The 12821-nt window shown below is 44.3% G+C and overlaps 1 protein-coding gene across 2 annotated transcripts in view; it reads left to right on the plus strand.

Moving 5' to 3' along the window:
- Nucleotides 1–12821, plus strand: part of LOC116977718 (BMP/retinoic acid-inducible neural-specific protein 3-like) — a 122633-nt gene that overhangs the window by 93159 nt on the left and 16653 nt on the right. For both annotated transcript variants that reach the window (XM_033028428.1, XM_033028427.1), the window contains exons 5-6: nt 4602–4707; nt 8114–8350. In XM_033028428.1, the coding sequence (XP_032884319.1) occupies nt 4602–4707; nt 8114–8350 (343 nt within the window). The remainder of the gene's footprint in view (nt 1–4601; nt 4708–8113; nt 8351–12821) is intronic.

Genomic DNA, 12821 nt, shown 5'->3' on the forward strand with positions numbered 1-12821 from the left:
TCTAATTCTGCTCCTAGAACCCATGAACTGATGAATTTTCTTCCCATTTGAGTAACGATCTCCTTCTAATGTTTTTTGCCCTGGGTTTGTGAAAGTATCAAAGACTCATACACGTCAGAAACAGGCTCTATATCCCAACGTGGCCATACTAACCCTTTTTCTAGCTACACTATTCCTATTTGCTTGCTGTGGTTAATATTCATTTATTCCTCCCCAGTTCAAATGCTTTTAAACATAGGGATTGTATCTGATGTCACCACTTACTCTGACGGTACTTTCCACACATGAAACACTCTCCATGCAAAATACAGTATTGCCTCAAATCTCCTTTATAACACCTTCCCCTCATCTTTAACCCCTTGTTTCTGATGCCCCTACCATGGGAAAAAGATTCAAAATATATTCCCTATCTATGTCTCTCATCATTTTACATAACCTTCTTCCCAGAAGTAAAGTTCTTAAGTCTAACGATCATCCTGTTGAACCTTTACACTTTAGAATTTACACATAAAGTATGGAAACAGGCCCTTCAGCCCACCGAATCCGTGCCGACCAGCAATCATCCCGTACACTAGCACTATCCTACACATTGGGGACAATTTACGATTTTTACCGAAGCCAATTAACCTCCAAACCTGTACGTCTTTGGAGTGTGGGAGGAAACTGGAGAAACCCCACACGGTTACGGGGAGAATGTACAAACTCTGTACAGAGAGCACCCATAGTCGGGACCGAACCCACGTCTCTGGTGCTTAAGGCAGCAACTCTACCGATGCGCCACTGTGCCGCCCTTGAACAACTTATTTTGTTCTCTGTCCAGTCCAAACATGTCCTTCCTTCTAGCATGGTTATTAACATTGAACATCGTCTGTTGCATGTCTGCCCAATGCCTGGCTATGTTGGCTCCGTTAAAAACTTTGCAGCCCAGAGCTAAACCCGAGCCCTGGTTCAGTGACGCAACTCGTACAGCTCGACGGGAGTGTCGCAGAGCTGAACGAAAGTGGAAGAAGGACAGGCTGCAGGTTTCATCGCAAATTCTAAAGGACAGCTGGCGAAATTACCAAAATACTGTTAAAGAGGCCAAAAGATATTACCTGTCTAATATAATAGTGTCTAAGCGTCACGACCCACGTGTGTTATTCAAAACCATTGATTCTGTTTTAAATGCCCCACAGCCTGTCTGCCTGGAAGCATCGTCCAAATTGTGCAATGACTTCCTGCACTTCTTTATCAATAAGGTTGTTTCTATAAGGGCTCTCATCTCAGCTCCTGCCTCTGACCTCTCTGATCCGGCCCCATGCCTGGTGGCATTCGATAAGTTTGTGCCTCTGATATTGTCGGGTCTAGAGGATGTGGTTAGCCATATTAAGCCATCGGATTCCCCTTGTGATGCTGTCCCTCCTCTTATTTTTAAAGAGGTTTTCCCGAGTATAGGGCAGTCGGTTCTCGCCATCATAAACAGTAGCTTGTGTTCTGGGGTTGTCCCCGTAAATTTTAAACATGCAGTAGTGCAACCACTACTTAAGAAACCCTGCCTGGACCAAACTGTTCTGGCCAATTTTAGGCCGATCTCCAAGTTGCCATTTATCTCTAAAATCATGGAGAAAGTAGTTTATGCTCAGCTGAAACTCTTCCTGGATGAGCACAATATTTGGGAGGTTTTCCAGTCTGGATTCAAAGCTATGCATAGCACAGAGTCGGCTCTGCTAAGGATTTTTAACGACATCCTCCTGGTAAACGACTCCGGTAATTATGTGGTTCTTGTCTTGCTGGACCTATCTGCCGCCTTCGATACAGTGGACCATGGAATTTTAATTTCCCGATTACAGTGCCAAGTGGACATTTGTGGCAGTGCCCTGGGATGGTTCAGGTCCTATCTGGCAGACAGAACCATGCGTGTAAGCCTTGCTGACTTTGAATCCTCCTCCACTCACTTGGCATATGGGGTTCCACAGGGCTCAATTTTAGGGCCCCTGCTCTTCTCTCTATACCTACTTCCTCTGGGCTCAATTTTAAGAAGGCATGGCATCTCCTTTCACTTTTACGCAGATGATAGCCAGTTATATATGCCACTCAGGAAAGAAGACGACTATTCTCTAAAATCACTTCTGTCTTGTCTTGAGGACATTAAGTCCTGGATGGCCTTAAACTTTCTGGGACTTAATGAAAAAAAGACAGAGGTGATTTTGTTTGGCCCCAATGGCTGCCGTGAACCTCCCTTTGTTGACTTGGGTCCACTGGCACTGTCCGTAAAGCCAACAGTTTTAAACCTGGGTTTTAGGATGGACGGTGATTTTAAACTAGATAAACAAATAGGCGCGGTGGCTAAGTCCAGCTTCTTTCACCTAAGGAAGCTGGCAAAGGTGAAGCCCATCCTCGAGCGGCAGCATTTTGAAACAGTAATCCATGCCTTTATTACATCTAGGCTGGATTACTGTAACGCACTCTACTCTGGAGTCGCACGAGCTTCATTGGCTCGTCTCCAGCTGGTTCAAAATGCTGCCGCTCGCCTTTTGACCGGAACTCGAAAGAGGGAGCACATTACACCAATTTTGGCCTCCCTTCACTGGCTCCCAGTGCACTTTCGAGTTCATTTTAAAATTATTTTATTTGTTTTCAAATCGTTGAATGGGCTCGCCCCGCCTTACCTCTCTGAGCTGCTCCACCTATATGCTCCTGCCGGTGCCTCAGGTCAGCTGATCAGCTGCTCCTTGAGGTACCAAGGTCTAAGCGGAAGCTCCGAGGGGATAGAGCCTTTCCTGTTGCTGCTCCGGCACTCTGGAACACCTTGCCGTTGCACATCAGACAGGCCCCCTCACTGTCCATCTTCAAATCCTCCCTAAAAACTCATTTTTATTCTCTGGCTTTCGACACTGGCTGAGACATTGCACCTGTTCTTAGTGCTTTTAATGTCTTTTATATTTTTACTGTTTTTTAGTCCTTCGTTTTACGGTTTTTAATGGTTTGTAATAACTTTTTGTCCATGAGTTCTCATGTACAGCACTTTGTGGCAACTGTGGTTGTTTAAAGTGCTTTATAAATAAAGTTATTATTATTATTATTATTATTATTATTATTATATCTTTCCGCATCCCATCTTGACTGGCTTTATGATCTACCACCTTCCTACACTGCACATCAAATGTAAATGTAACAATTGTATTGGCGGCTCCGGGCAATATATTATTCATAAAGATTTGAAAAAGAAGAGATCTCTAAAGTGATCTCTTGGGATGCCACTGGTAACATTTGCCTCGTTTAATTGCAATCCTCCCATTTTTCTCTGCAGTCAATGAATCAACCAGTTATTATCAGAGGGTTGAACATAGCTATTACTAGGTAGAAAACTAGCCCGTAAACAACAAAAGGAATGATATATTTTCACACTATCCTACTGCAATGCCCTATTTTGAAAGAGAACTGAGTTCAGTATTTGGGGAAATTTGAGTAAAAGGTGGCACAGTGGCGCAGCTGGTAGAGCCGCTGCCTCACAATGTCAGAGACCCAGGTTCGATCCTGACCTCGGGAGTTGTCCATGTGGAGTTTGTACATTTTCCCTGTGACCGTGTGGGTTTCCTCCGGTGCTTCGGTTTCCTCCCACATCCTAAAGACATGCAGGTTTGTAGGTTAATCGGTCTGCATAAATTGCCCCTAGTGTGCGGGGAATTGATAGGAAAGAGGGATAACGTTGAACTAGTGTCAATGGGTGACCGATGGGCAGTACGGACTCGGTATATTGCATGGTGTATCTTTCATCAATTAAGTCAATCAATCAAAGAATGGGGATTATGGTAAAATGAGGGAATGATACACTGTTGGCATTTTAAAGTGGGAGAAAAAATACAGATTTTATTGATGATGATGATGATGATAAGTGCTGGAGAAACTCAACGGGTCAAGCAGCATCTCTGAATAAAACGTTGTCCAGAGATGCAGCCTAACCCACTGAGTTACTCCAGCATGTTGTGTCCTTCCTTTGTAAACCAGAATCTGCAGTTTCTTCTTTTCCACAGAACCATCATATCACCAACTGGAGACAAGTTCTAACCTACTATCTACCTCATTGGAGACCCTCAGATTATCTTTAGTTGGAATTTATTGGAATTTATATTGCACAAATGTTATTCCTTTTGTTATCTATATTAAACTTAATTCCCTTATCCTGTATCTGTGCACTGTGGACGGCTTGATTGTAATCATGTGTAGTCTTTTCACTGACTAGATACCATGCAACAAAAAGCTTTTTACATGACAATAATAAACTCAACACTAGAAACTAAACACTAAATAGAACATACAATTCTTACTGGCAGCACCAGGTTGAATAGTAAAAAGCAGCACTAAATGTGGTGGACTAACTCAGTAAAATGTTTTCTAGAGATGCTGCCTAACCCCTTGAGGCACTTTCTGTCCCATTTTTTTAAGCCAGCATCTGCATCCTTTTTCCTACAGTACTCAATAGTCATTCCAGTTGTGAATGGAAATGAAAATTCTGTCGAGGAATAGATGGTTGAATCCCAATCATCCAGGGGATAATTTGTGACAAGGGTAAGGGAATAAAACAGTCACTAACAAACTGTCCCTTTTCTCCGTTTGTTCAGGTAACCGAAACCAGAACAGGACCTCTTGGATGCAGTAACTACGACAACCTGGACTCTGTTAGTTCAGTTCTGGTGCAAAGTCCCGAGAACAAAATCCACTTACAAGGTGAGTACAGGTGCGATTACTCAGTTTCTCCTTCTCCCCATGTAGCCGTTGATGTGCGGTGTCCCTTATTCCCTTACGGCGACTTGCAATGCTGGAGCCTTGTTCAATTATTCATTCTTAAATCTGGCTGTGGCATAACTTAGTGTTATTCCTATAACATCAGCAGCAACTGCAGGAGTCCCCGTGAATAACCCATGAATAATTCCGGAGTTCATAAAATGCATTAAAATACTAAAAGTTCGGGATTACAGCAGTGTTTATCTGCTGTGTATCAGAGTGGCACCATTACATTTCTCAAAAATAACCCCTGACACCCTTACTAATCAAGCATCTATCAATCACCGCTTTAAAAATATCCATTGATTTGGCCTCCACAGCAGTCAGTGGCTTCCACAGCAGTCACTGGCAATGAATTCCACAGATTCACCACCCTCTGACTAAAAACATTCTGCCTTTCTTAGGGACTGTGTAGTTGCTGTAGATACTAAATCAGGACATAGCCACTGTCTGTAGCTTATTCTCAAGAGATTCAACAGAGGCTCAATTTTGAATCCTTGCTCAATATATCTTGATAACCAGCCTAGCGATTTTTGAAATCCAAGGAAATAATGTGCATTGATTGCGTTTGAAGCCTATTGATGAAATAGCATTACAATATATACCTCCACTGGGAATTATTGCATGCAAGCCATTATCTATGTGGTAATGTTGCATCATGTCTGATTTCAGGATGATGAATATATCGCTAAACTAAGTACAATTTCCTTGCTTAGTATTTGAACAGGAGAGAAACTTTGCAATACATTTAACCTCACCAACCCTACCTATCCCCATTCCTCCATATATGTAGGGTTGACTAAACTCATTCAGTTTAGTCCAAGAAGCCCAGTGCACTCCAATTAAAAGTTTATTTTTAAATGGATCATGTTCTTCCTTCTTGACTTGAACATATTCTAGTGGCAGTGGTGACATTGGGAATAGATGGGTGAGAGCCATTCTATAGAAATCACCATGACGTTAGACCATGGCATTTGTGACAGCAGCAACTCAAACCAGTTATGTTCCCTGACTTCTGATACTGGCCTTCCCTAACGACAGGCTTTCATCAGTCAGAGTATTAAGTATAGAAGTGGGGAGGTCATGTTGCAGGTATCTAAGATGTTGGTGAGGCCACACCTAGAGTATTGTGTTCAGTTTTAGTCACCATGTGATAGGAAAGATGTTGGCAAGCTGGAAAGGGTGCAGAGAAGATTTATGAGGATAAACACAAAAAGCTGAAGTAAACTCAGCGGGTCAGACAGCCTCTCTGGAGAAATGGAATAGGTAACGTTTTGGGTTGAGACCCTACTTCAGGCTGGCTATCTTTGGTTTAAACCAGCATCTGCAGTTTCATCCCACAGATTTATGAGGATGTTGCCAGGACCTGAGGGCCTGAGCTATAGGGAGAGGTTGAGCAGGATGGGGTTCTATTTCTTGGAACACAGAGGTGTACAAAATCATGAGTGGAATTGATCAGTTAAATGCACAGTCATTTACCCAGAGTAGGGGAATACAGAATCAGGGGACGAAGATTTAAGCTGAGAGGGATAAGATTTAATAGAAACCTGAGGAGTAACTTTTTCACTTGGAGAGTGGAGGGTATATGGAACGAGCTGCCAGAGGAGGTAGTTCAGGCAGGTACTGTGTCAACATTTAAAAGACATTTGGATAGATATACATTTGGACAGATATACATTGGGACAGATACTGTATATGGATAGGAAAGGTTCAGCGGGATATAGGCCTGTGCTGTGAGGCAGCAACTCTACCGCTGCACCACGTGCCATGCACACCATGCTCCCTCTCACTTGACCCTCCAGCTAATAGTCACAGCTTCTCTCTATTCAACCTACCAAGGTTCTCATAATCCTCTTCATCTCGGTTAAATCTTCTCTCAAATTTCATTGCTCCAAGGGAAAGAAACTCAGGTTCTTCAGTCAGACCTTTTAACTAAAATCAATATCCATGATTTCCAGCATTTTCTGTTTTCTTTCCACAAAGAGTAATTTGGGAAATGATCAGATATTAGTATTTGATGTTGTTCAGCTGGAAAGGGTGCAGAGGGGATTTACAAGGATGATGCCAGGACTCGAGAGCCTGAGCTATAGGGAGCAGGCTGGGACTTTATTCCTTGGAGTGCAGACGCATGAGGGGTGATCTTAGAGAGGCGTGCAAGATCACGAGGGAATAGATAAGGTGCAGGCACTGAGTGTCTAGCCCAGAGTAGGGGAATCAAGAACCAGGTGACATAGGGGCAAAAGGAACCTGAGGGACAACTTTTTCACACAAAGAGTGGTGGATGTATGGAACAAGGTACCAGTGGAGGTAGTTGAGGAACGTACAATGTTTAAAAAACAATTGAACAGGTACATGGATAGGATAGGTTTAGAGGGATATGGCCCAAACAAATGCAGGTGGGATTAGTGTAGATGGGGTATGTTGGTCAGCATGGGCAGATTGGGCTGAAGGACTCTATGACCCTGTATACTCTGAGAATTGTCCTGTGGACATGCTATGAGATTCTGCGTGTTGTACCTTAACATCTCACACAATGGACAGTGGCGCTGTGAATGGCCAACAACATTTTGTTCTCAGATTTATGAAATGGGAATTGATGCCTAATTTTTGGACTTGGGCTTTCTATCCATTGTATTTGAGTTTGGGTTGATTGTAGTTATGTATAGTATTTTCTGATTTTGATTGGATCGCATTGCAAAACCTTGGTAAATGTGACAATAATAAACCTAAACATTGTAAAAGCATGCCTTTAGCTTTGGAAGTACTTACAGTGGCTTTGTGGCACCCATGGTAGAGCTGTTGCCTCGAAGAGCCAGACACCATGATTCGATTCCGACCTTGGGTGCTGTCTGTGTGGAGATTGCACTTTCTACTTGTTTCCTCCAGGTGCTCCAGTTTCCTTCCACATTCCAAAGATCTGCAGGGTTTGTAGGTTAATTGGCCTTTATTAATTTCCCCCATTGTATATAGGAGTGGATGAAAATGTGGGATAACAGAGAACTACTATGAATGGGTAGACACAAGCAGCTGAAGTAACTCAGCAGGTCAGGCAGCATCTCAGAAGCAAAAAGGATGGGTGACGTTTCGGGTCAGGACCATTCTTCAAAAATGAAATGTCACCCATCTTTTTTCTCCAGAGATGTTGCCTGACCTGCTAAGTTACTCCAGCACTTTGTGTCTATCTTTGGTATATACCAGCATCTGCAGTTCCTTTGTACACAGACTGTGAACGGGTGATCGATGGTCAGTGTGGACTCGATGGGATGAAAGGCCTGTTTCCACACTATATCTCTGCAGTTCAGACTTCTTGTGTGGACATCTAACATTTGTCTACTCATTGTTATTCCAGGCCTACAAGCGATATTGCCAGAACACCTACGGGAACGGTTTGTTCAGGCAGCTCTGAGCTACATTGCTTGTAACTCTGAGGGCAGCTTCATCTGCAAGGACCATGACTGCTGGTGTCAATGCACAGCCAAATATCCAGAATGCAATTGCCCTTATCTGGACATCCAAGCCATGGAGGACAACCTGCTGTGGATAACAGACACTTGGACCAACCACAACAATGAATTTGAAGTGTCAGGTGAGTAGCCATATTCCTATGGCTTAACACCCACCCTAAGGGATTTTTAGCAGTTCACTGGCAGAAGTTTGTATTGATTTCCTCTCGGCCAGTGTAAAGCATGACGAGATATAGGCCAGGCAACAGTCACTGTTGAAAGGGGATTTGGTGTAGAACAGGTGGGCGGTGCAGCGATGGAGTTGCTGCCTTACAGCGCCAGAGACCTGGGTTCGATCCTGACTACGGGTGCCATCTGTCTGTAGTTTGTACGTTCTCCCTGTGGCTTTTCTGTGGGTTTTCTTCGAGTGCTCCGTTTCCTCCCACATTTCGAAGCCGTGCTGATTTAATTGGCTTCTGTAAGTTGCCCCTCGTGTCTAGGATACATTAGTGAATGGGTGATTGTGGGTCAGCACAAGCTCGATGAACTGAAGGGCCTGTTTCCATGCTGTATCTCTCAAACTAAACCCGGACAGTTCACAATTTGGAAATGGAGCCTGAAGCCGAGTTCCCATACAACAGATGATGCAAAATGTAGCCCGAGCATATCTCACGCTGATGTTATGATGTTAAAAGGCTTTGCTGCAGACGAGGTTTTAAATGTTATTGGTGGTTTTAAAAAGGACACTGCGGCTGGCCCGGATGGTGTGTCTCTGGACAGCATTCAGAAAATGGGCATTCAACGTGTTGACTGGAAATAATTCTTCCTGGATTCGATGTGGCCCAATTCCAGCAAGTGTCATGAACAGCTGCCTACAGCCTTACAGCAGCCGGCTATCCATCCCACTGGTCTCCAAATGCTCATTCGTAGTATGGCGACCATTGCAACCTGTACAAACTCCCCAAAGCACTAAATGATTATAAGATTGTGACACCATGTGTCTGTGGCCCGAGATGCATCATTTCTATAAGCGGCACTGTGGCGCAGTGGCACAGCTGCTGCCTTTTACAGCACCAGAGACCCGAATTCGATCCTGACTGCTGTCTGTTTGTATGTTCTTCCCATGATGATGCATGCGCACAATCCATATGCCTCACTAAAAGCATCTTAAATGTTATCATTGTATCTGCCTCCACTACCACCCCTGGCAGCAAGTTCGCAGCAACCACCATTCTTTGTAACAAAAAAAGGCCCCACACATCTCCTTTAAATTTTGCTTCTATCACCTTAAAACTATACCCTCTAGTCTTTGACATTTCCACTCTGGGATAAAGGTTCTGACAGTCTACCCCATCTATGCCTCTCATCATTTTATGTACTTCAATCAGTTCCCCTCCTGTTCTTTAAGTAAAGCATTTTGCAGTGTTATTGTGGTAGTTTAGATCAAAAGTGACATGCAACGTGAACTTTTTGTTAGACATAAAATGCAGGCGTAGCTCCATGGATCAGGCAGCATCTCTGGAAAAAATGGATAGGTGACATTTTGGGTTAGGACCCTTCGTCAGACTAAAACATCACCTATCCATCTTCTCCACAGATGCTGCCTGACCCATTGAGTTACTCCAGCATTTTTTGTCTATCTTTGGTATAAACCAGCATCTGCAGTTCCTTTATATTACATTATGAATTTATTGTCATTGTATATTTCAAAAGTATAGTACTGAATTTCTCATACATTTTTGAAGATTAATAAAATCCTCTGGCACATTGGTTAGCTGAGGGACTACACAAGTCCAATTAAAGGTAATCATGTGAAAATTCCTGGGTGATAGCGCCAGGTGCATTGTGTAATTGGCGTTCTGCATTTCAACTTCAGCTCCCGAGGTCGTTTTGGAAGATGAGATTGATTAGATTTTGTGTGTTTAGTGCTACTGGAACTGGAATTTGCAAAAACATTACCTTCACACATTCCTTCAAGAGCTAATTGGATGAATGTGCGATGAAGAAACAATTTCAATGTTATGGAGAAGAGATTTGCGACTGGAACCGGTTTGCAACTGTAGTAGAGAATCAGCATAGTCATAGCATCATACAGCACTGAAGCTGACCCTTTGGCCCAACTCGTCCAGGCCAACCAAGATGCCTCATCCAAGCTAGTCCCATTTGTCTGTACGTAGACTCGGCAACCATTTCGCTGAAAACTTGCACTCGGTCCGCCTAGGCATATGGGATCTCCTGGTTGCCAACCATTTCAACTCCTTTTCTCGACTGACCTTTCCATCCTGAGCCTCTTCCATTGCTAGACTGAGGCCACATGCAAATTGGAGGAACCTCATATTTTGCTCTGGTAGCTTACAACCCAGTGGTATGAACATTGAATTATCTAACTTCCACCTACACTCCCCCCCTCTCCCCCTGCCCCCCTTCCTCCCCAGTTATTTCACCAGCTCCTCAGCTCTCCACATTGCATCCCTCCTGAGTTCATACCTTCCCTAACCAACAATCAGCCCAGAGGGCACCACCCTGCCTGAGGTCATTTGTTTCTGGCCCCGATTGGTCCTGGTCTTTTCTAGCCTACAGCTCCTCACCCCTCCCCACCCCCTACTTTCAATCTGAAGAAGGGTCTTGACCCGAAACTTCACCTATCCTTTTTCTCCAGAGATGCTGCCTGACCCGCTGAGTTACTCCAGCACTGTAGTGTTTCGGCTGTCGTAAATAACTGAAGCCTTACACCAAGATAAAGGTCCAAAGACTTTATTAACTACATAGCTAATATGACTTCACACTTGCACGTCTCTCTAATTCTAAGGGAACCAGGCAAGGAGGGTTACTGTAAAGCTAGTGGGCATAACTACAAAAGCATGACTCGTAACATGAGTGACACCGATCTACATCCTCCCTCTTAAAGAATCAACAACAGTACAAACCCATCAACTAAGTAAGGCATGCATAGCAATTGATAATAAACTGGAGGAAAGTCAAACATAGTCTGGGTACTTCAGAACCGGCCTACAAACACGACCAGCACATGTACGATAAAGACCATCTCCGTTCTTTTCCCCCGGGGAGATGGCAGGCGGTGATCTACAAGCGCTTTGTCCCAATTGTCTGCGGTTGTCCCATATCCCTCTGAACCTTTCATATCCATGCACCTATCCAAATATCTTTTAAATTGTGTTATAGGACCTGCTATTGCAATTATTTTATCTGGCAGCTCATTCCATTTACCCACACTCCTCCACGTAAAAAAGTTGCCCTCCAAGTTCCTATTAATTATTACCCCTCTAATCTTTAACGCATGGCCCTCTAGGTCTTGATTCCCCCTTCCCTTGAGTATTAACCCTATCTATGTCCCTTGTGATTTTGTACACCTCTATAAGATCATATCTCAGCCTCCAACAATTCAAGCAATTAAGTCCTACCCTGCCCATCCTCTCCCTATAGCTCAGATTGAATGGCCTGGCTGAATGGCCTGTGTCTTTGTTGTAAGCACTCTGTGACTGTGATTCTATCTGTAACTACTTTCCCGCTGGTTATAATTTTGTATGATACTAGACCAAGTGCAGACCCATTGGGTCTGTTCCCGCAACACGCGGTTGCGAGGGGAGGGGGCGGCATGAGGCGTCACACACACACTAACCAACCTCTCACACACACACTAACCACCCCTATTGATATTATATTAAGAAGGGAGGGAGGAGAGGGGTAGGTCCGCCCAGCAGCCGTCGGCCTCAGAGTGAGACTCAGCTCCATGGCCTTGCATCCTCGGCGCTTCAGACCCCGAGTACGGGGAGGGGGGGGGGGGGAGGGTGGAGTGGGGCGGGCAGGCGTGATGCCGAGTGAGCCTGCGGGCCAGGCGTACGCCGTCAAGACGCTGCGTACTTCGTCAAGACGCTGCGTACGCCCGTCGAGACGCTGCGTACGCCCTCAATGCGCCTGCGGGCCGACAGGCCGTTGATGCGCGGGATTTTCAGACAATGCAAGCTTGCGGGCCGCCAGCTAGGGACAATTTGCAGAAGCTGAGTAACGTACAAACCTGCAAGTTGTTGGAATGTGGGAGAAAACCAGAGCACCTGGAGAAAACCAATGTGGTCACAGGAAGAACATACTAACTCAAACCTGGCTCTTTGGTGATGTAAGGCAGCAACTCTACTGCTGCGCCACCGTGCCACCCTTAACCCGAATGTATTAATCGTATCATTATTTAATCTGTCTATTTCCATACTTGCAACTTTTAACATTAATTCTCAGCACCTGAACGTTACTAGCAAGAGCAACACTAATTGCCCATCTCTAATTGTCCGTCAGAAGGTGGTAGAGAGCTGTTATCTGGGGTTTCTGCTACAGTCCCCTAATTATGTTTCATCTGACAGCTTGTCTGCTGCTGTAACTTCCACCCATGCCTTTGTCCCTCTAACACCGATTATTTGCAACACTCATGCTTAGAGTTTCCTATTCCGCCCTGCCTGAGCATGAAGTCATTCAATCTCTGCTGTTTGTGTCATTGGATAGCACAGAAACAAAAGCTTTACATTGTATCATGGTACATGTGACAATAATAAACCAATCCAAACCAATAACTGAGGTTACTTAAGTTGAGAGATTTTCGCCTCA

This window comes from Amblyraja radiata, chromosome 10 (genome assembly GCF_010909765.2).
Source record: "Amblyraja radiata isolate CabotCenter1 chromosome 10, sAmbRad1.1.pri, whole genome shotgun sequence".
Lineage (NCBI taxonomy): Eukaryota > Metazoa > Chordata > Chondrichthyes > Rajiformes > Rajidae > Amblyraja > Amblyraja radiata.